The following is a 24,812-nucleotide window of genomic DNA, read 5'->3' as shown; positions in this document are numbered from 1 at the left end:
ACTTAGCACATAGAATACTTTGTATACTGATTTACGCGGACGAAGCCACATATACGGCTAGTTTAAAATAAATATAGTATAAATAGTTATGAAAATTTACAAGATGACATCATCAATTCAATATGGCGGAAAATTAGTGTGACCATAATTTAAAACTTCTTATTCTATCTCTTTCTTCATCTTTGATATTTATATATATATTATACCTTGGATTTTGTTGCTAAATTTCATGCGTGTTTCCATGGGACTTCATAAATAATTATCTCTATGTTTTAAAAATACTGTTATTGGCACTGTTAGGTCTACTGTTCTAAAACTGTAATGTATATTGTTGTTAATTATTTTGTAAATGACTGTTTCTTGCCATAAATAAATAAATAAAAAAAAAACATCAACGAGAAAGTAAATTTTACGCGGACTGTATTTTACATGAATATCGTCACCAATTCTTATGTATCTTATTGATTTGCCTCATTAATTAACTATTACAAAGAAAAAACGACTTTTCTTCTAGTTACTCGTAAAATAGGAGATTTTTCGAATCCTATCAGAAACGGTTTATAGATGACCTTTATAGATATCTAAAACTTCTTACTGTTTTCCTATTAATTCACTATTATTGTGCAATACTTGCATATTGTAATAAATTAACAAGTAATTGAAAAATACGCAATCATTAAGTAAATTAAATGACAACCCTTCAATGAGTCAAATCGATCTGTGCCGAGACAAATCAGCTAGTTTACAAGCTAAAGTCACTGCTTAGCCTTCCGTAGCACCCGGCATTTGTCAACACACGACTTTTCATTGCGACATATCGTGGAGAAGAAGTGGTAGTATTTGAACGTGCGCAACGCTCCCCCCACAACAGTATTGCGCGGACGCGATGGCGGCCCGACGCGCACTGGCGGCAACACGAGCGAAATTCAAACTCGCGTTCTAGTCATTCGGAATTCGAATTTTTATTTTTATTTACTTTTTAATTTCATAAGACTGATTCTGACAGCCATGTACCACCTTGTTTATGACTGACCAGTGACATAACTAGTGACGGTAACTGTGTACGACAAAATGACAGTGACGTGACATGACTTATGGATTGACTGACTTGACCGTCCGGGAGCGGTGCATCCAGGTTTGTATCATATTTGTATCATAATTTATTTTTATATTTATACAATTAGAAACTATTTTACTATCAGATAGAGAAGTGTGAGGAGTCATGGAAGCAGATAAAGCAAGAATTTACCTAATTTTTTTTAATGGGTGATAATGGAATGGTAATCCCACCTGCGCTATTGGTATACGCTAGCGGAGCACCAGTGAGGGATGATAGGTGATGATCAAAGCAGGTCTGTTAGCCCATCGTGACGAATTCCGCCAGAATTAACCACGATGGTTTCCAGGGGGAACCGTATAGACCCTATTACTAACAACCCCTTAAACGTACATATTACACGAGTGTTCTAGCCTAAATATACTTAACATAAAAATAACAATTAAAGTGCTTGTTAACAAGTTTTTTTTTACATACAACTTAGAATGGCAAGCAAGCTGACGGCCCACCTGATGGAAGGTGGTAACCGTCGCCTATAGACATGAGCAGTACCATGGACATAACAGATATACTGTTTCGCCCATGATACCCCCCATGTGTTGCTATTCCTGAGGACTCAGGTGTTATTCCTCTGTACCCAGTAAATTCACGCCATATCCCACCATTCAAACCGAAACACGGCCATGCAACACAACTACTTCACGGCAGAAATAATATAATAATAATATTTTAATAAAAATTATTTCATAGTGTAATAAATATTAACAATTATATTATAAGTAGTAATAAATATAGTACCATATCCCACACCATAACAATTTTGTTCAAGGGTTCCTCTCGCCCTATTAGAAGAGGATTAACCTCCCTTTCGGTATAATTATTATTGTTCATAATCATTCCTCTCCATCCAAAGGTTGCCTGGAAGAGATCGCTCTTAGCGATAAGGTCGCCCATTGTTTTCTCATTGTGATTATTTCTTGTAATTGTTTATATTTATAATAAGTTTACTGTTGTAATCTTTTGGAGGAAACAATAAAGAGTATCTATCTATCTATCTATCTGTTATTATGATGTTTGGATTAACCTACTATAATTGTTATGCAAATGAGCAATATACGATTTCATCGCCCTTCCCTTATGCTATTATTAGTATTGAGAGACGGACTTTTTCAGGCGGAAAACCCTGTGACACTGCGACCTTTCCACGATCTTTTGTGCTCACCCTTTTTTAAAGTTCGCTCCTAATTCCTATCAGTGATAGGAATTTTAAGATGTTTTTGTCTATTTCTCTCTGTTCATGTTATAAAATGTACTTTCCATAGCAGCTATATCGTTTATATATGAATGGGCTAAAGCCAGAAATTAAGTGCTGTGGCGTTTCTCTCTCACTGTGACAAAATCTGCAAACACTTTTTGGTCTTAAGCCTAGTTGGGCCATATGCTTGTTTTTTTTCTTACGCTATATATTTATATTATAATGACTGATCAGAAATTAGTATCCTATCTATATATCCTTTTTCCATCCCAAATACGACGCGTTTGACAAATTTTATAATGATCAATTGACCAGGTAAGGCGCCAAAAAGTATTAAACGAAGCCCCTTACACACACTATTATAATATTTTTAAGAATCATTATTATCATCGTCATCGTATATATTCTTTATTGCACTAAAACATACAGTAATAACAATAAGTTAATAACAATGTTAGCAAAGGCGAACTTATCTCTAATAGAAATTTCTTCCAGTCAACCTAACACAGTGGCATAGGAAGTAGTGAGTGGGCAGTAATAGTGCTAAACAGAAGTTAAAATAAATATTTACATAAATAATAAATCATTATATATATATATATATATATATATATATATATATATATATATATATATATATATATATATATATATATATATATTGAATCATCATATCATTTTTAAGAATACTTTGTAGTATTTCATCCGCGGAAATTACGATCTTAAATTTAATTATTCACGGACGCACGGAAATGTCTGGCATTTTCTAAAACTTTCTGTAAATTTTTTATACTCCAACCAGTTCCTGAGGTTTTTCTCGTGGTAATATCATTTTGTCTTATAGTGTTTAGACGTATAATTAATATATAGTAGGATCAGTGTCCCTTATACAACGACCGGTAACCGGTCGTTCTTCGAGCAGACTACCCGCAAAGAACAGGGGTTCTACGCTCAGAGGAAGATCACATACTCTTACTCTTATTAGCAGTTCCTGGTCGTTCTTTCTTAAAACATCATCATTATTATTATTATTATTATTATAGCTTTTTTATCCACTTCAGTGGTCCCCAAGGGTAAAAGCCTCCTCCATCTTTTTCCACTTCTCCTTATCTATAGCAATACTTGTCCAGTTTTTTCCTGCTGTCTTTATTATGTCACCTGCCCATCTCTTTCTTTGCCTACCAACATTTCTATTTCCTGCTGGACCTCGCCATTTTGTTGTTTGGAGAGTCCACCTTTTATCTTTGTACCTGATTATATGACCTGCCCATCTCCGCTTCTGTTTCATACTATACTGAAGAGCATCTGTTATTTTGGTTCTCTTCCTAATATCAGTGTTTCTTATTTCACCATCGACGATCACATACTCTTATTAGTAGTTCCTGGTCATCCTTTCTTAAAACATCATCATTATCATATCAGCCTTTAATTGTCCACTGCTGAACATAAGCCCACTATTGAAGGATTTTACCAGTAGTTAAACTGGCAACTGCAGTTAAGCTGTGAAGTTATTTAAAAGGGACGTTGCTACCCATTCCTCGATTATTAAGTTCCCTTCCCTTAGTTTGCCTTTTTTTTTAATACAACTAAGAATGGCAAACAAGCTGACGGCTCATCTGATGGAAAGTGGTAACCGTCGCCTATAGACATGAGCAGTACCATGAACATAACAGAGTATACTGTTTCGCCCATGATACCCCCAATGCGTTGCCATTCCTGAGGACTCAGGTGTTATTCCTCTGTACCCAGTAAATTCACGCCATATACGCCCACCCTTCAAACCGAAACACAGCCATGCAAACACAACTGCTTCACGGTTGACACACGAATGGGACAGACGTACCCAAGCAATCTACTTTTGTACAAAGTCTCCCTCTAGCTTCTTACGACACCTACAGGAAAGGAAGCTGTGGGTCATTCTATGCCGGGATCACACGGCCGGCTTCTATATAAATACACTTGTGTATAATATCATACAATCACAGTGTTATTTCACAACTGTATTATGTAAATTATGATTTAATTTGCACTCAGTCATCTAATTGCCGGATCCGAGGCCGTTGTATTATTTCACTTTTATCACCTTGTGAAAGGGAACACAATATGTGATTTCGAAATATATATAGTCTGACATTGGCATCCTTACAAATATTATAAATGTGAAAGTGAGTTCGTTTTTTAATAATAAGTAACTGGATGATCTAGCTCTGCTCGGTTAAAACGACATTTTCTAAAAATTAAACCTATCTAGTTAGATTAATCGCCCCCGAAACCCCCTGCATACTACATTTTATGAAAATCGTTGGAGCTGTTTCCAAGATTCAGATTATATATATATTGTATATATATATATATATATATATATATAATATATATATATATATATATATATATATATTTAATAAATATATATAAATTTAATTTTTTTTTATTATTTCACTATGTATATATATATATATATATATATATATATATATATATATATATAAAATTTAACATCAAATTGATAATTATCGCTGACAATTTGCTTTAATCGAAACACGCCCAAATTTAAATGACCGCATCACAACATAGCTTGTACACAACAGTGTAATAATTAAAAAAAAATATGTAAGAGGTATTTGTTTTTATGAATACGATATATTAAATAAAACATCAACTTAAAAGGTAGGATTAGAAAACGCCTAAATATTTTTTGGAGTAGACTTAAAAAGCGTCTTCTATCCTTATGAACATATATTTATTTATGTGTGTATATATTTATGTCTTTGTATATATGTATGCGTATGTATATACAATTACATACAGTATAATTAGTTATATATAGTCTTGTCTTTGTCTAGTTCTTTTTGTTTGAAATTTATCATAATATTGTACAGCGCTCTACTTGCTGACACTGATGCTCCTTTCCACTTTGGGTTTGCTAGAAGAGAACTCTTTTAGAGTTAAGCTCGCCTTTGTACATTTGCTTACTTCTGTCATATTTTTTATGTTTATTGGCGTGTACAATAAAATATTATATAAGGCTTATTTGTATAACAGATACTTACCACTGTTGCATGCTTGACAATAACAGCCGATCTTTTATGCGTACGCAACGACCTCGAGCGAAAGCTCGCACTTTCGCCTGGGGTCAGCCGCGAGCAATTATCATATCGATGCATGATTTTTATGCATACTATTAATAAATTCTCACCTTGTACAAGAGAAATCCAAATAATTACTGTACTAATCGAATAGTATTTACTTTCTTTCGTGTAGGTAGTTAATAGATATACGTGTCTAAAATAAAATGCCACAACATTTCTTTTTATTCGTATTTGTAGTAGAAACAATCATGATTCTAATAAATTTGATTACATTTTTTTTTTTGTATATTTTTTAAATGGTATATTTTTTGAGTAATTCCATATCAAGTATTGCTTCGTAATAGATCACTTAGAGTATTCAATACGAAATAATTCTTTTTAATCTTAGAAATTCGTAAACATAAAATAAAAGTAATGATTGTGTACCATACCACAAAAAACCGACCTCAATTAGTACTAAACTAGTTACTTTGACGTAAAACTTAACTACTGAACCGATTTTAATAAAATTTTCATGGAACTGTATCAGATTGACACTTACAGATACTATTTGGAAAATTATTTTTTTATCTGAAAGGATTTGAGAAGACTTTAGAATTGTCAATTAGAATCAATTTGTATATATATATATATATATATATATATATATATATATATATATATATATTACTATAAGCATCCTAATATTTTATACATAAATATAAGTACATGTATATAATATTAGGCTTTAAGAATATATATGTATCCTTAAATATGTATATTTATTCCAGTTTTCTAATTAAGCTATTAAGGATGTCGCGTTGCCGTGACATTATGGAGAAATGTTAACTAGAATTATGAACACGGATTCACACAGTTTTGTAAACTATTATGAGTCCACTCGGAGGCGCTTGGGCTACTTTACTGTCGGTGGTATACGTTACGTTTTGTTGAGTTACTTAATTTTATAATTGGACTAACGACCGGCTGCGGCTTTAGATTAAAAAATACTCATCAACCGTATAGATGAACCTTACAGATAAAAAATATGGTACTTCTATTTATTATTTCTTGTAGTTTTTTCCCGCGACTTCGTTCGCGTATCCCATTAATATTATAAATGCTAAAGTATGATAGAATGAATGGATAAATGTATAGATATTTGTTACTCATTCACGATAAAATTACTGAACGGATTTGAATGAAATTTTGTATACGGATAGGTTATATCCTAATGTAACATAGGATGGGACAGGACACACTATATGTACTGATTCACGCATGCAAATCTACGGGAAGTAGCTAATTTAAAATACGAAAATATTGATTAAAATAGAGCCTATATTCGTCCCTCGCCATTCCAAATAGACTTGCATAACAAATTTCTTAATAATAATGATTTATAAAGGTACCAGAACTTCATGTCACCTACAACGCCATCTGTTGAAAGTAATCCGAAGTAATGATTCTCATAAGAATTACCTATTTTTCAACTAAAGTTTAGACCGACTTTTTCTTTTCTTTTAAACCATATATTATATATTATACCCATATATATTATACCCAACAAAGAAATACCCAGTCAAGCTATTTTCGAGTTCTAGCAAGACTAACAAACAGCAATTGATTTATAAATAAATATAAATAGATATATATAAGAAAACTCATCGCAAATTACCGATTAATTGATTTTAAAGACGTTTAGCCTGTGTTTTCACATTTATTAATTATCTAGACTGTAAGTAATTCAATTTTTCTTAATTTTATGTGGTAGCTTATAATTAGCTTATTTTTGTCATGTACTTATAGTTAATTATTAAGTTATTACAACTGTAAGCTTCCTTGAAACAATAAATAAAATAAAATCTTATATATAAAATTCTCGTGTCACGGTGTTTGTTACCAAACTCCTCCGAAACGGCATAACCGATTTTTATGAAATTTTGTGTGCATATTGGATAGGTCTGAGAATCGGCCAACATCTATTTTTCATACCCCTCAATGATAAGGGTGACCCATCCCTAAATATATTTTTTTAATTTTTTTGACAAACTTTTTATTTTTATTTTATTATGACTAAGCATCGAAAAATACATACAGCTCTAAATTTTTACCCTTTTACGATCAATCCCTGTTTTTTAATCGCGATTTTTATATTCCGCAATAGGGTTGCAAGATGGCGATCGAATATAATAATTGTAGTAGGATAAATTTTCATGTATAGTTCTCGAAATAATGTATATAGTAAAACAACGTTTGCCGAGTCAGCTATTAATTAAATAAAAATTTAAAATCGAATATGCATACATTGAATAATTTTTATTCTCTTGTTAAAGTTAGAATTTTTTATAGAAACCATCTAAAATCACGATTTTAATATGTAAATATACAATTTTATTTGTCTGATTTGCATAAAACATTTTCACTTTCTCTCCAAAAGAGATCGATGCTTATGCAAAATAATTCCATTCGTTTCCATCGTGAGCAAGATCGAAATCGAAAGTGAGAGAGCTCTAGATATGCGTAGGCGCAATGTTATGTGAATCCTAAAGTAACCGTATGCAATAGCGATCCTTACTAATATTATAAACGTGAAAGTGAATTTGTTTGTTACATCTTGACGTCTTAACGACTCGTGTAATTATTGCAAAATTTGATTTGCATTCGAGGAGGACATAGAAGCTAGTTTTTACCCCAGTCAGTAGTAATGCCCGATAAAAAAATAAATAATAAAATAATGTATTACAACCATCATTACAGCCAGAGGGAGACTTTGTACAAAAGACGATTGCTTGGGTACCTCTGTCCCATTCGTGTTTCTACCGTGAAGCAGTTGTGTTTGCATGGCTGTGTTTCGGTTTGAAGGGTGCGATATGGCGTGAATTTACAATGGGTACAGAGGACTAACACCTGAGTCCTCAGGAATAGCAACGCATGGGGGGTATCATGGGCGAAACAGTATACTCTGTTATGTCCATGGTACTGCTCATGTCTGTAGACGACGGTTACCACTCTCCATCAGGTGGGCCGTCAGCTTGTTTGCCATTCTAAGTTGTATAAAAAAAATTATCGTCATCATATCTACTGCACTATAAAGGAAAGGGATTGTTAACAATGAAGTTTGACAGCCCCATTGCTAACTATATGCACTATTAGGTCGACCTCCACGTGGTTCCCCCTGGAAACAATCGTGAACAATTCTTGTTGAATTCGTCACGATGGGCTAACTGACCTGCTTCATCCTCACCTATCATCCTTCACTGGTGCCCCGCCGGTGTGTACCAATAGCACGGGTGGGGTTGTCATTCCATTATTACCTATTAAAAAAAAACTATGAAGGCCGTAATTTTATATGATCAATATTAATTGCAGCGCAGGCGAGGATGCCCTCGAGGGCCGCACGGAGGAAGCCCAGTTTCCCAGCGCAAGCGCACTCCGCCAATCACCACTTATGCGCCACTGTCCCTTACGAGCCCCAAAATGTCCGCCCGCGTCTAAAAGGTAAGTTATTTGCCAAAAAAAATCAAACATATTTTCTTAAAAATTAAGAAATTAAAATACCTAATGTTCCTAGAATCGTAATATATTTTAGACGATTTGCTTTGTCTGATTCTGGTATTTCCCTTGTATTTTTGTGTGGTTTTTTGTGTGACATTAAGAAATCATTTTAGCGGTTAGGTGGTGCAGTAGTCTCGTGTGTGCCGGCAAGATGACTTGACTCCAAAACACGAAGATATATTTAATCTGAAAGAAAAAAAATCTTGGCTCTGAAAGGGATATTAGCTTAATTGCCATAAGCAATGTAGGCACACAAATATTTATATTTTATAATAAAGCAAAAAAAAATAAATGATGGATGAAAATGATGATAATAAAATTATCCAACTCTAGACTATTACGATAGGAGTACAGATATGAATAGGTCAAAGTGCTCTTCGAAATTACAGTCAAATCTATTATCACACAGATACCGCACCCATGACGGCACATGCAACAATTTGAACAGACCCCGATGGGGGTCCACGATGACCCCCGTTCAACGCTTCCTCGCACCCTCGTACTCAGATGGCCTCCAAGCTCCCAGGAGATCAGTGTTCGGCGGGAAGCTCCCGTCGGCTCGCGAAATCAGCTCCCATATCCATGAGAGTAAGAACGTGGAATCGCCGGGCATAACTCACTTGCTAATGCAATGGGGGCAATTCGTTGATCATGATATCACATCGTCATCGCAAACTAGAGGCTTCAACGGATCCGTTCCGAGGTGCTGCAAAGATGGTGGAAGAGGCTTCGTGCCTAAGGAGTTATTAGTGAGTATTCTCAAAAGACCGTGGCCGTGTGGTCCCGGCATTGAATAGGCCACCCCTTCGTTTCCCGTGCGTATCGTAAGAGCCGACTTGGACGGGACAGCGTCCCTCTTAAACATCTCTCAAGTCTGACTGCGGTTGCCAATCTGTTTACCAAGCGTGGCAACTACAGGCAAAACTCCCCTTATAGAAGAGAGGGTATGTTCAGTAATGGACAGTTAAAGGCTGTTATGATGATGATGATGATTCTCAAGAGAACATTTTAAAAGTTTATTACAAAATATACTATATACATACCAGAGGGAGACTTTGTACGAAAGTCGATTGCGTGGGTACCTCTGTCCCATTCGTATTTCAACCGTGAAGCAGTTGTGTTTGCATGGCTGTGTTTCGGTTTGAAGGGTGGGATATGGCGTGAATTTACTGGGTACAGAGGAATAACACCTGAGTCCTCAGGAATGGCATCGCATAGGGGGTATCATGGGCGAAACAGTATACTCAGTTATGTCCATGATACTGCTCACGTTTATAGGCGACGGCTACCACTTTCCATCAGGTGGGCCGTCAGCTTGTTTGCCATTTTAAGTTGTATAAAAAAAAAAAAAAAAAAAAAAAAAAAAAAAAAAAAAAAATACTAACGACTACCTAGTCAATTATGGGATAGTCAGGGAAGTTCAAGGTCGGCAAAGCGCGCGTAATACCCCTGGTATTGCAGACGTTCATAATCAGTAAAAGCTATGATGCTTCAGTCAATTGCTTGGGTACCTCTGTCCCATTCGTGTTTCAACCATGAAGCAGTTGTATTTGCATGGCTGTGTTTCGGTTTGAAGGATGGGATATGGCGTGAATTTACAGGGTACAGAGGAATAACACCTGAATCCTCAGGAATGGCAACGAATGGAGAGTATTATGGGTGAAACAGTATACTCTGTTATGTCCATGTTACTGCTCATGTCTATAGGCGACGGTTACCACTTTCCATCAGGTGGGCCGTCAGCTTGTTTGCCATTCTAAGTTGTATAAAAAAAAAACACAGACACATCAAACTTTTAAACCCCTCTTTTCACACCGGGAGCTAAAATAGTTTCATGAGATGTTTGAAGTTTTATGGTTAAGGAGGTTTGGATACAAGACGGACAAACACAATTACTTAAGTAAACACCCGAAAAGTAGAAACTACTTATAAATATTACGCCAAAATAGTGAAAACACGAATCTTTGTGTTAAGTGGGACTCAAACCCGCAACTGTTTATTTAAAGACTCGAAGCAGACTCTATACTTTTAAAATCACTGCGAAAGTACTTTCACTTGGAGGCAGCAAATGTAATTCATCAGTACATGATTTTTTTTCTTTTTTGCCCACATGGGAAAACCACTGTACCGGATGCTGCTGTCTCGTTTTTTTTTTATTCGACTTAAAATGGTAAACAAGCTGACGGCCCACCTGATGAAAAATGGTCACCGTCGCCTATAGACAGGAGCAGTACCATGGACATAGCAAAGTACACTGAGTGGCCCATGAGACTATAAATCCTTCAAACAGAAACACAGCCATGCAAACGACTATTTCACAGCAGAAACACGAATGGGACAGAGATACCCAAGCAGATGAATTTTGTATAGACTCATTCTACCCATTTCATACATATAGTAGCAAAAACCAAAGCTAGGGTGGGAAAGGGATTATTAGTAATGGAGACTAAAAATCCCATTGCTAGCAGTATACCCAACCAGGTCGACCTCCTCGCGGTTCCCCCTGGAAACTATCATGGTTAATTCCTGATGAATTCATCATGGTAGGCTAACTGGCCTGTTTTCATTTTCATCTATCACCCTTCACTGGTGCTCCGCCAGCGTATTCCGTTAGCGCAGGCGGGGCTACCATACCATTTTCACGCATCAAAAAAAAACTAAAGCTAAGCAATATATTTGATGGCTACTTTTCTACGGGACTTCGTACGGATAAAATGAAGTGCTGGGAGGGATAGTTAGTAATGGAAACTAAAACCCCATTGCTACCAATATACCCTACCAAATCAAACATTGTGCAGGATTCCAGGTCTATTCACTAAATAACCGGCCTTTTCATCATCACCTACCATATGTCATCTCTCACTGGTGCCCCGCCAGCCTATACCGTTAGCGCGGGCAAGGTTACCATTCCATTATCATCCATTAAAAAATTGAAATGCTGAACTGTACTAAAAAAATGTAATTTCAGCATCCAGAATGTTTCCCTATCGAAGTGTCACCGTCAGACCCATTTTACGGTCCTCGCGGAGTAAGGTGCCTGGACTTCGTCAGGTCATCACCGGCGCCCCGCGATGACTGCTCTCTCGGATGGCGGGAACAACTGAACCAAGTGTCGGCTTACATTGATGGATCACCACTGTACGCTAGCTCAGCGAGGCAGTCCGACAAATTAAGGCTTTTCAGGAATGGTAAGTATTATATGTTAGACTGGTTGCTTTATTATGTTTTATGGAAGGAACTTTATCAGGTGATAAACATGTCAAAATATTTCGAAAAACATGATTTTCTACTGTATTTAATATAACAGTACAAGCCAATTAGTTCATAACACGACGGCACGTTAAACTTAAATAAACTCTAAGACTTTACCAGAGGGAGACTTTGTATAAAAGTCGATTGCTTGGGTACCTCTGTACCATTCGTGTTTCAACCGTAAAGCAGTTGTTTGCATGGCTGTGTTTCAGTTTGAAGGGTGGGATATGGCGTGAATTTACTGGGTACAGAGGAATAACACCTGAGTCCTCAGGAATGGCAACGCATGGGAAGTATAATGGACGAAACAGTGTACTCTGTTACGTCCATGGTACTGCTCATGTCTATAGGCGACGGTTACCACTTTCCATCAGGTGGGTCGTCAGCTTGTTTGCCATTATAAGTTGTATAAAAAAAAAGACTCGAGGCTGTGAAGACACTGATATAACTAAAAACCTTAACTCAGATAACTATTTGTTTGTTTGTAACACTTTACAGTACAGTTAACTTTACATACAGTTAAGTTTTATATTACAAGACACATAGTTCTTAAGAAAAGAATAAGTACACTGGCAGACTTATCTCATAAAAGGGATTTCTTCCAGTGAATCCTTAAATATCTCACAAAAATTGTGAATTGGTGGAGACAGAAAATTTATGTGCGTTCACAACACACAAAGCCTGTCGAAGCAAAACTATTGAGAAGAGAAAAAGAAATTTGATGACAAATATTTACTACTTTGCCGTGTGACCGTGTGGTCCCGGCATAGAAAAGGCCAGCTCTTCCTTTCCCGTGAGTGTCGTAAGAGGCGAGTAAGAGAGGGCGTGGGATGGGCAGCAGCGTTCCTCTTAAAATATCTCCAAAGCCTAACTGCGGTTGCCAATCCGCCTGCCAAGGGTGGCAACTACTGGCAAAACCCCCCTAAGGGAAGGCTTATGTTCAGCAGTGGACAGTTAAACACTGATATGATAATGATCATTTACTTTATTACTCGATATAATATCACAAAAAGCTTTATTTTCTGATCATCAATTGTTTCAAATTAGGAATGCTCCAATACGGTCGCGTACAGCAACGCCGACCGCTTCTACCACCCGAACGGCACGACGAGCTCTGTCGAGGTGGCGCAGTCTCCACGGATTGCTTCAAGTCCGGAGACGCCAGGGTCAATGAACAACCGGGACTGGTGGCTGCACATATTGTATGGCTGAGACAGCACAACAGGTTAGAGATCTTTTATTTATTGTGCTCAAAATGACAAACAAGCTGACGGCCCACCTGGTAGAAAGTGGATACGGTTGCCTATAGATAGGAACAATATCATTGACATTACAGAATACCCATGTTACCTCATGCGCAGCCATTTATTTTTTATTCAACTTAGAACGACAAACAAGCTGACGGTCCACCTGGTATCTGGTAACCGTCGGCTATAGACTTCACAAATACCATGGGCATAACAGAGTATAGGTACTGTATCACCCATGATACCTCCCATCCGTTGTCCTGAGAACTATGGCGTTTTGCCTTTATATCCAGTAATTCTACTCTCCTTCTAAACCGAAACTAAGTAATGTAAGCACAGCTAAATATAATAATAACAGGTACTTTATAAAGAAAGTTCTCAGTTCCAATTTTTTCGTCTTCCTTGCCCTCGCGCCTTGCCGCATGCTATTGGGCTTTCCTAAACACTTACAATTTTGAACTTTCGTGTTGTTGACACATATTTTAAATACATTATCGGGACGGAACTTTACACCACCTAAATTGCAAATAAATAGTACTAAATAGCAGGTATATCTAAATTTTTATTGCTGGCGTTTTGTCGTGACCACGACGTGGTGCAATCCAAGTCGGAACGGTGGCAATAAAAATCAGATATGTAGGTACGATTTACCTTCAATTCTTGTCGCGTTGAGCCCCAATAGTATATTTAGAACTTAATAAATGTTGATAAGTATTCCTATCATAACATGGACATTAATCTTCCAAATAACTGAAGGTCTAGCTCGTAATTTTTATCTCTTTGGATTCTACTATATTTCTTGCATATGTGTTATGTGCTATTCTTGCCAATTGCAAACCAATATTGAAGATTTTTTATTTAAAATCACGTAATTATATATCAAAATTGAAAGATATTTCATAATAATTCTAAACATTTTAACTCGCGTATAAAATTTAAAATCGGAGATGCTTGTCCATAGAATGGCACAAGAACTGGCCCATCTCAACCCTCATTGGAGCGACGAGAAGATCTACCAGGAGACACGGAAAATAGTGGGAGCAATGATCCAACATATCACCTATAGAGAATTCCTACCCATTATTCTAGGTAAGTACATGTATAATTACTTTATTTATTACGAAAGTGGAAAACAAGCTTACAGCCCATCTGATGATAAATGGCTTGCAAAACTAGGCCGAACCTGAAGAAACCTTAACACAGCCTCTTTAAAAAACCCCATAGTGTAATCTGTAAGGAAAACCTTTGCAAGGAGCTTATTTCAAAACCATACTACATACATACTACAGGATAAATTCAAAAACATCAGCATCTGCAATGCAGTGCAATTGTTCTGAAGTGATGCAGTTGCATACATTCGAAAATCGATTTTTATATTCATCTATTTTTATGTATACTTTTTTTTATATGTATCTTGATGTATCTATATTTAATTACTTAACAAGTGCGTTTTTTTTTCTCATTAAAGTATGCAAAAATTATAATACAAAATAAATACAAAAATTATAAATAAAATATAAATTTATAACTATTTATCATGCAAAATTGTGTGAAAAAGTTAACCCGCTTTTCTCGAAGTATTTGTATGGAGCTTTTGTATTTATATCTCTATCTATATAATCTAAGGAATGGAAGTACATATCTAAAAAGCTTTTTATTAAACATACTAAATTAAATACTGGATTATTGACTCGTTGATTATTATTTTTAAAACTTACGTTCTTAAGTCAAAACAATTATTAAAATCAGCAAATACAGTAAGTTCGTTAAATTAATTATGTATATTATATATTATATATATATATATATATATATATAATATATAATATATATAATTACCAAATTCCTTATAATTGTTTACTTCATTTCATACTGTATAGCTATGTTGAAGTAAATGCTTTGAATGTCTTCAATAGGCATGTGCATTAATATTGTACCATATTCTATTTAATGTATATAACGTTATAATACAATATGCTGTTGGTGTTCCTATAAATAAATATTATAGTCCTGATAATTTTCCAGGTACGGAGGTTATGCGTTTATTCGAACTGGAGTTACTGAAAAAGGGTTACTACAAAGACTACAACCCGAAAACCAACGCCAGTCCGGCGAGTTCGTTCGCCTCAGCCGCGTTCCGATTCGGTCATAGCTTAGTCCAGTCCTCTATGGTGCGGTATGATAGGTTTCACAGGCCTATGAACAACAGTAAGTAATTATAAACTTTGAATATATATTAATTCTTTTATATGCAACTTAGAATGGCAAGCAAGTTGACGACCTACCTGATGAAAAGTAATGCAATAACCGTCGCTTATAGACATGAGCAGTACCGTGTACATAATAGAATTTACTGTATCGTCCATGATATCTCCCATGCGTTGCCATTCCTGAGGACTCAGTTGTTATTCCTGTGTACCCTGTAAATTCACGCCATATCCCACCCATCAAACGGAAATACACCCATGCAAACACAACTGCTTCACGGTAGGAACACGAATGGAACAGAGATGGCCAAGCAAACGACTTTTGTACAAAGTCTCCCTCTGGTATTTCTATATGTGTTTTATATAACGAATCGTATGTATGTGTTCTTTATTGATATAAATATACAATACTAAAATATTTATTACAGACGTAAGTCTTCATAACGAAGTAACCAATCCGTCTAACATTTGGAGCATGGGCGCTGTGGACCGTCTTTTATTAGGCATGGTGAACCAACCGATTCAAAAACGCGATGAATTCATCACCGAGGAACTAACCAATCATCTATTCCAAACGCCCCAGTTCGATTTCGGTATGGATTTGGCTGCCATCAATATACAGAGGGGGAGAGATCATGGGGTACCCCCGTATACTTCTTGGAGGGAGCCGTGTGGGTTGTCGCCGATTTTGGAGTTTGAAGATCTTTTTAGAGTGATGCCAGCGAGAGCTATGAGGAAGTTAAAGAGTTTGTATAGGTAACGCTCATTATTGTCATTAAATAGTATTTACTTCGCCTGTGGGGAATTCCACGACGTGACATTTTCCATGTTTATCCTGTAACTTCAGGTTTATATCTCATTTTAGCTTTATATGTCTTATTAGTTCCCTCTTTCTATCAGATACACCGTCAAACTTTACAATTAGATAAAAAAAATCTTATTTCTTTACATCAGCAAAGACTTTTAAATGTCATTTAGTTATAAATTAATTTCTAAATTAGTTTTATCCAAGAATCAAATCTAATAATACACTAAACCAAATTATTATCATCATTCGAAAATCATCATTACCATATCAGCCGTTTTCGGCCCACTCCCTACAAGGGTTTTGTCAATAGTTGTTATGCTTAGCAAGCATGTTGGCAACCACGGTTAGGTTTTGGTGACATTTTAAAAGTGGCACTACTGTCCATCCTCCGACTATTATGTTCTCTTAGTCGCCTCTTACGACATCCACGGGAAAGAAAGGGGTAGCCCATTCTGTTCCGAAACCACATGGCATTCAAATATATTCAAAAATTCAATTCTAAAATGCAGTCAATCTACTAATAAAGGATGCTAATATCATATATTTCTTTCAGACATGTAGATGACATAGACTTATTCACCGGAGGCATGTCGGAAAGACCCGTAATCGGAGGACTTGTAGGACCAACATTCGCTTGTATCATCGCCCAACAATTTTCTAATCTTAGAAAAGGAGACCGATTTTGGTAAATACTAAAGAACTAATAATAAAGATGCTGCTTTTGAAGTTATAAAAATTCTCTAATGATAATTTTATTTTTAGGTACGAGAATGGAGGTTTCGAATCATCTTTCACACCAGCACAACTGCAGCAAATACGTAGAATATCATTCGCACAAGTTCTCTGTCACACATTAGACAATATCGACAGTATCCAACCGTTCGTTTTCCTTTCACCGGATAATCCCGACAATGACAGAATTTCGTGTCACAACGGTCTTCTCAACAACTTTGACTTATCCGCCTGGGTAGAATTAAGTTCGGATTCTAATGACATTAAAAAATCTGACGACGAACCAAGTACCCAAAAACCTAAACGTACTAAACCTACTACTACTACGCAAAAACCTACAACGACGAAGCCAAAAAAGACTCAACAACTAATATCAAGTGCCGGATCTACTCACATGTCACATAAGATACCATCGCTTAATTTGACTAGCTCTAATAAATTACAAAACATTACAGATAATAAACTGACTGATAAACTAAACAAAACAAATACAATGACAAAAGAAAAAGCTAATAATGCCACTTTGACGGTAGATAAGAATAATATGAAAGCTAACTTGACAGCCCAGAAGATAGATGACAAACTTGACTTTAAAAACAAAAGCAGACGTTACGATGATGAAAGAATTCACTTGCGACATGACATTAGACCACAAAGTAAACCGACAAATAAATATAATGACTACGACTACGAAGAGAGGGACCATGACATACAGAACGTACAGTCCGTCGTTATAAACAATTTACCACACAAACGACCATACAACAGACCTATTATAACTGTTACTGAAAACGTTAACAAATACACTTACCTTATCAACTATGTACCGAGACCAACTGAATCCTGGCGTAGGACCACAAAAAGGAATTATGACGGAGAAGACGTAGTTAAAGTGACTTATCAGACATACGACGACACATACAGGCGCCCAAACAAGCCCTACTATTACAACCGACGAGACGACCTAGTCGATGACAATTATTATGATAAACCTAAACACAAATCAAATCCACATTCAGCCCACTTAAGGGATAATTTACAGTCATCTGCGAGATCAAACGACGAAACAGTACGGACTACAGCAAAAACTACAACGACCACAGACAAATTTGATGATACTTTAGAATATAAGAGCACAACAGAAAATTTATATAAATTAGTAACTTTTGGATATGTAGGTAGTTATAAAGGTAGTGACACTAATACGAGACGCATAACTAATATTGACAAATCTGACAAAAATGAATTAAAACATGACATAATAAGTAAAGATTTTACCACTTACGTAACTAATAAACCAGAAACTTTGTATGACAATGACAAGACAAATATGAGACTTTCTACTTTCTTCATGTATGAAACAGCAACGAAACCGTACTTACAAAGACCGACGAGACGACATGACGAAAACCGTCCCGTTAAAACTAAGAACAAATATTATTACATCCAAAATGTTTTACATAAATATCCTGAACCTGACACGACTGGGACTGATAAACAATCTGAAATAAGGACAGACATTCTAAAAGAAAATCACAATTATTCAGGAGTTGGAGAAAATATAGAGGAAAGATCATCAGCTGATAAACTGGCTTTGTTACATGAGATTGAATCGAAATCAAACAACCATGTAAGACAAAGGGTGAAGGTAAAGAAACCGACAAGTCCAGCGAAGACACCATCTGTCGCTTTTCAAGTCATACCAAGTGAAAACAGGTAAAACTTATTTCTGTAAACATTAAGCTATTTTATATTAGCTATATTTTGCAACTTTGTCGCAGTCGTATACCAAATTTCCTTAAAATCTGTTAAGTAGTTTTTGAGTTTTAATGCAACAAACATCCATCCATTTGCAATAATAATAGGATTTAAATAAATTTACAAGATTAATTTTGTTAATGTATGAATTTTATTTCAGTCCTATGCAATGGGCTGTTTATGAAGAAATTGCTGAACTTTCCGAAGATTTCCCACATCGGATGCCACCAATAAAGACAGACCCCCATGCGTTGAAGGAAATACCAAGACCTATGAACCTAAAGAGCCTGAGAAGACGAAGACCTGGAATGTTTTGATGTTAAACCTTAAAATATTCTTGTACATAATGATCATTAATAATGATTAGTTCTCTCTAAACATAAAGAATGGAAGAAGAGCGTGTAATAGGGTCAATTAACATGTATGTAAAAATAACATTATAAAATTCAATTCATTATTCTAATAATTATTTTAATAAACAAAATTTAAATATTGAAAAATTAAGAAACAGACAGCTAAAAAGGAATTAATAGTTTTTTTTTTTTTTAATTTTTAACTAATAATGATTACAATCAAATAATATTTTTAAATGTCAATATAAATATTACAAAGAATAAAGTAAATTAATTAAAATAAATAAAACCGAAATCAATAAGACATAGCAAAATGTTCCAAAAATATCTTTATCAGTGGACATACAATTGATGGACAGACAAATTTTATCTAAAATTGAACTAGACAAATTTGACTAGATTAACGAAGACTGACTATCACTGACTACAACAAGCTGACTAACATAACTATGACACATGACTTAGACAACATGGACAGGAACTTATACTCTTAAGAAAGAAACGTACTGATACAAACATAAAAACAGTGACAAATACAGACTGCCTATTTGTTCTTAGTCGACTGACCTAATAATAGTAGACTATTTGTGAAACTGACAATTAAAAAACAATTGTAATCGTATTACGACGACTGACACTAAATAAATTACTAAAAGTACTTACACTCCATGACAGTCTATAATTACGACGGATAAAGTATGACAAAAAAATCTGTAAAAAAATTATATTAATAGCTTAATACATAATAACAGTAATACAAGTGTTACTTACACAAATTGACGATTTGATTAAAAGACATCTGATTCTATTTATAACTAAATTGAAAGCCATTATATATTACAGGACCAATGAATGACAGATACTTCAGGGATAAACACAATAATAACGGAATATGTAATAATAGAAGTTAAACTATATTATAATAGCCAATTTTATAAATATTAATGACTGTACTTGTACTAAACAAGACATGACAACGGCTTAGTAATAAAAAGCGACAATAGGGTCGGTCTAAGTCCATTTATCTACCACTTTTTTTTTATTAAAATTTTTTTTTGCTATCACAGCAAAATTTGTATTCCAAGAACCAATTTCTAATACATTTAAGTGAGAATTATTATAAATTTAGTTTAGAAAATTATTATTTGTAATCACTGTTTTATGGACTTATAGTGGTCCATTGTAATTTCGCAAAATGATCAATTTAAAATATTAGGTGAAGGGATAGGTTTAGAAAAATAACACCTCAATATCGACCCATACATTAAGGGCAGTATTTTCGAATCGACCCCGATGTCGACAAAACATGTAAGACTGATGACATGACAATTATAATAAATTATGTTGTTGTATTTATTTTACAACATCATAACTTATTATAAAACATTATGACAAGATACCTCGGAAATAAGTATAGCTTTGTTTACAATTAAAGACTACTAACGACTGACTTAGACAACTTAATAACTTATGACTGTACGACTTACGACATTGACATAGCTGAGAAGTAAATACCTACACTTTTATTAAGACTGACCATAAGAAGTAAAGATCTCGAATTTATCCTCAGACATAAATATAATTTGTGGCTAGAAATTAAAGACGGACGACACGACTCAGTAGCTAAATTTATTTCTAATTTCAAAAGTTCAGAATAAGATAACTTATGACAATGACATATGACAAATGGTGTAATTTTGATAAAACTGTCAATATGACATAAAGACCTCGAGTTTATTCTCAATAAATACAAATTTGGCAGAAATTATAAGACAAACGATACACACCTGACAGAATGACTAAATTTATTTCCAATTTCAAAACTTAAAACAAGACAGGACACGACAATGACATATCATAATAAATACAATTTTGACGACACTGACATAGTGACAAATTACAAATTTATCTGTAAGGATAAATTAAACTCCTGACTTAAATGTAAAACGACACGACATGATATAATAGCTAAATTTATATCCCTACTAATAATTTAAATGTGAAAGTAAATTTGTTTGTTTGTTACCTTACAGCGCCTTAACGACTTGACTAATCACTATGAAATTTGGTATACACATCGCACTATATGGGATGATGGGGAGAAAGATATAGGCTTTTTATAATATAACATAAAATCTGTAATTTATTCATGAAGGTAAATACTATGACCTACGAAATGTAGAACTAATGACAACGACACTGTACTTATTTCAAAATATATTCGAAGACTACAACAACGACGTATAAGTACAATTGTGACAGAATATATAAGACTGACTATACGACTTTATTATATTTACTTATACCTTCATAGTTTAATATAACACATACCTCGGGAATGAATATAACTTGGATAGACATGTAAGATCCATGACATGACATAAAAATGATCTATTCTTATCTATAATTTATTATGACATAACTCTTACATGACTCTAGAATAAATATAACTATGACATCGGACGAAAACTTGACGCTAATGACATATAATAAAAACATAATTATAATTCCTTAATTAATATTACAAGACAAAATATAGACATGACAAGGGACAAAATACAATTTTGACAGAATAATACAAGACTGACATGATATAAAGGTACTCAATTTCGTTTTTAATTTGATGATTTACAATGATTAACTATTAAACTCATCGAAAACAAAACAAACACAATCTGTAGGTTACCTAAAACGTGCGACATGACATAATATAATATTTGTTACTTCATAACCGGACATGACTTACAATAATGACATAACTAAGACCAAAATACACATTTGCCAGAATATGTAAACTGACAGAATATACAGACGAGACGACAATACAACACTTTATTAATATATTTGCAACTTGACTGATACCGACATAAGATATTTTTATCGTTCCTCCATAAATTAAGTTCCCTTATAAAAAATATACCGACTTCTACCTCCGGTATAATCATAAGTTCGCCAAAATATGTAAGACTAATGACATAACATGTAATTTTATTTATAACCTGATAACTTAGTACAAGACTTATGACAATAACATATTTATAGTACAGGTAGAACTTTGATAGGTTAAAAAGACCTTTATTATTTAACCGGTCACCTTAACTCATGACGTGTTCAGGATTACGATGACATACAATATTTATACAAATATTACTGACTGTGTTATCAATATGACGACTCAAAAACAACTGATTCTTTCATGACTGTATTTAGTTGAAAACCAATAACACATACCCCAGGGTCAGATATGACAATAATGACAGAATATATAAGACAGACTTAGATTATATAGATAGAGCATCAAGCCTCAAAAATGGGTCAACTAATTGTCAAATTAGATGACTCGGTTTTTTTCTATTAATATTCTATATATTTACGCATAAAATGTATCTTATCTAAATAAAATGCGTAATTATCCATTAAAAAGATGCAAAAATTATAAGATAAAATAAATATAGAAGTAATAAAGGAGTCATTCATAACTATTTATCACGTAAAATTGTATGAAAAATTTGACCCGTTTTCCTCGAATCATTTCTATGGAGACACTATATATATCTAAGAAGACAGACTACACCATTTCAACATACTACATTTTATTTGTAAATTTCATGACTGTACTTGTAAATTTAACTCATGACGGCTTACAATTACTTACTATTGACTTCCAAGACAGTGATCCCTGGTTTTTATACAACTTTGACGGATTTTACAAGACTGACGACACGACATCTACCTCAAAATACATTTTGAACTTGATAATTTAACATAAGACAATACATAACAACGACTGACATACTTTGAATTTCAATCTTTTATATTTTTCCAAAGATGTTAGGTACATCTTTGGCAGTATATATAAGATTTATTAGATTAATATAACTAGAAAAACTAATAAGAACACAATAATGAGATAATGACAGTATAGTTAACAACATGCCTCAGCGTTAGACATAATCCAGGTGACGTCTGCGACTCAAATAAAACGTCCATTTTAAGTAATTCAGTGACTAAAAATCGACGTCAATATAACGAATACTCGCTACCTGGGAAATTTTGGCAGAATATGTAAGACTGACGACAAGACATTAAGTATTTAATTTATTTATCATTTGATGATTTAAGTACAAGACTGTTACATACATACAAAATAGGTACAACTACTAGCAACAGGACACTTAGTACTAAATTCACTGTAAATTAATGTCATTGTACTAAATGACATTTAATTATATTTTTATAAGAAATGTTCTCACTTTTGTAAACAAGATGTGGAAAATTTTATAGATTTTTTTTTTTATTTATTAGTAGATAGTCAACCTGAAATAAAACTATTGTAGATCTCTTTAATGTGAAAGCCTTTATGGTACCACTTGTTTTGACTGTACCTACTAAGTATAAATAAAGGTGGTATTTGTTGCATGACTGTCACATACTTCTAAATTTAATGAAGCATACCACCGACCCTTTTAGATTTTGTAAATTACATAGTACATATAAGCACAAGATAATTCATTTTTTTTTTTGTAATTTATTTGTATTCGTAAATTTCGTACTAAGTTTTTTTTTTCAGTAATGAACCATAAAGTTTTTGTAGAATATGTCATTTGGACCTAAACTTTATATAAATTTAATTGAATTTATGAAACTTGTTATCTTCCATTCTCATTTGGGAATATATCCGACATTCCACAGGAATTATGTTTTACCATAATTGTTTTCTTGGCATTGTGTAGTATTTTATTAATGTAAATTTTTCTTTAAATCGCTTCTGTAACTTCAACAATTACTCTAAACAAATCTTACGACATTGTAACTGTATAAGATTTGTTTGATGTAATGCACTTCACAACAAGCTATAATTATATTATTCAATTAGTCTTAAAAGATCAGAACTACTCGCAATAAAACAACTAAGTAACCATAAAACAATGATAATGTAATTTAACCTTGAAAATTATAACTGCAAAACATTAGATAACACAATTACTACATAATTATACTAAATGTATATTAATGATAACTAAATCATGGTGAAAATGTTAAAAAACTGTAATAGAAAATTTTATTAGAAGTGCCTTAATTCTGGCTCTTAATATGGTATAACACAATGATTGTATTTCATATGTGATTAAACTAAAAAATACCACATTGTTATCAGGTTTAGAATATCCAAATCTTATATGAATGATGAAATTACATCTGTCTGTTTAATCATAAAAATAATGATGTATAGTGTACATATACATGTAGGTACATGTATGATGCAATAATAACATGTTATGTACTTTTATAACATTATATTTTGAATCATTTTACATTCCATAAACAATTTATAACAATTTTTTTTTAAACTTAAGAGAATAAATAAAGACGACAGAACACAAAAGCACTGTTTCATTTATGATTATACTTAATTATAATAAATATAAATCAACATGTAGTTATAGTAATAACCGCCATGCTATGCCCATGGGCATTGGCCACCCCTTTCTTTCCCGTGAATGTTGTAAGAGGCGA

General features: G+C 34.0%; 1 protein-coding gene across 1 annotated transcript; it reads left to right on the top strand.

Moving 5' to 3' along the window:
* Positions 1–871: 871 nt before the first annotated feature.
* On the top strand, positions 872–24,669 carry LOC113510343 (chorion peroxidase-like). Its single transcript, XM_031909373.2, has 11 exons — positions 872–1,135; positions 8,753–8,881; positions 9,348–9,687; positions 11,907–12,126; positions 13,238–13,415; positions 14,399–14,526; positions 15,463–15,645; positions 16,073–16,400; positions 17,006–17,137; positions 17,215–18,900; positions 19,103–24,669. Exons 2-11 carry the CDS (start codon positions 8,832–8,834, stop codon positions 19,257–19,259), a joined length of 3,402 nt encoding a protein of 1,133 aa, XP_031765233.2. The 5' UTR covers positions 872–1,135; positions 8,753–8,831; the 3' UTR covers positions 19,260–24,669.
* The last annotated feature ends 143 nt before the right edge of the window (positions 24,670–24,812 follow it).

The sequence above is a fragment of the Galleria mellonella genome, unplaced genomic scaffold, assembly GCF_026898425.1.
Source record: "Galleria mellonella isolate WM207_F2 unplaced genomic scaffold, CSIRO_AGI_GalMel_v1 utg139, whole genome shotgun sequence".
In the NCBI taxonomy this organism is placed as follows: domain Eukaryota; kingdom Metazoa; phylum Arthropoda; class Insecta; order Lepidoptera; family Pyralidae; genus Galleria; species Galleria mellonella.
The sequence above is the reverse complement of the archived record's forward strand: the minus strand, read 5'-3'. Positions and strand labels throughout refer to the sequence as shown.

Excerpts from the sequence above, each read along its gene's own strand:
- LOC113510343 (XM_031909373.2), top strand. The coding sequence starts at position 8,832 with ATGCGCCACTGTCCCTTACGAGCCCCAAAATGTCCGCCCGCGTCTAAA. Across the intron at positions 12,127-13,237 it reads ATTAAGGCTTTTCAGGAATG|GAATGCTCCAATACGGTCGC; the intron begins GTAAGTATTATA and ends GTTTCAAATTAG. Across the intron at positions 14,527-15,462 it reads ATTCCTACCCATTATTCTAG|GTACGGAGGTTATGCGTTTA; the intron begins GTAAGTACATGT and ends ATAATTTTCCAG.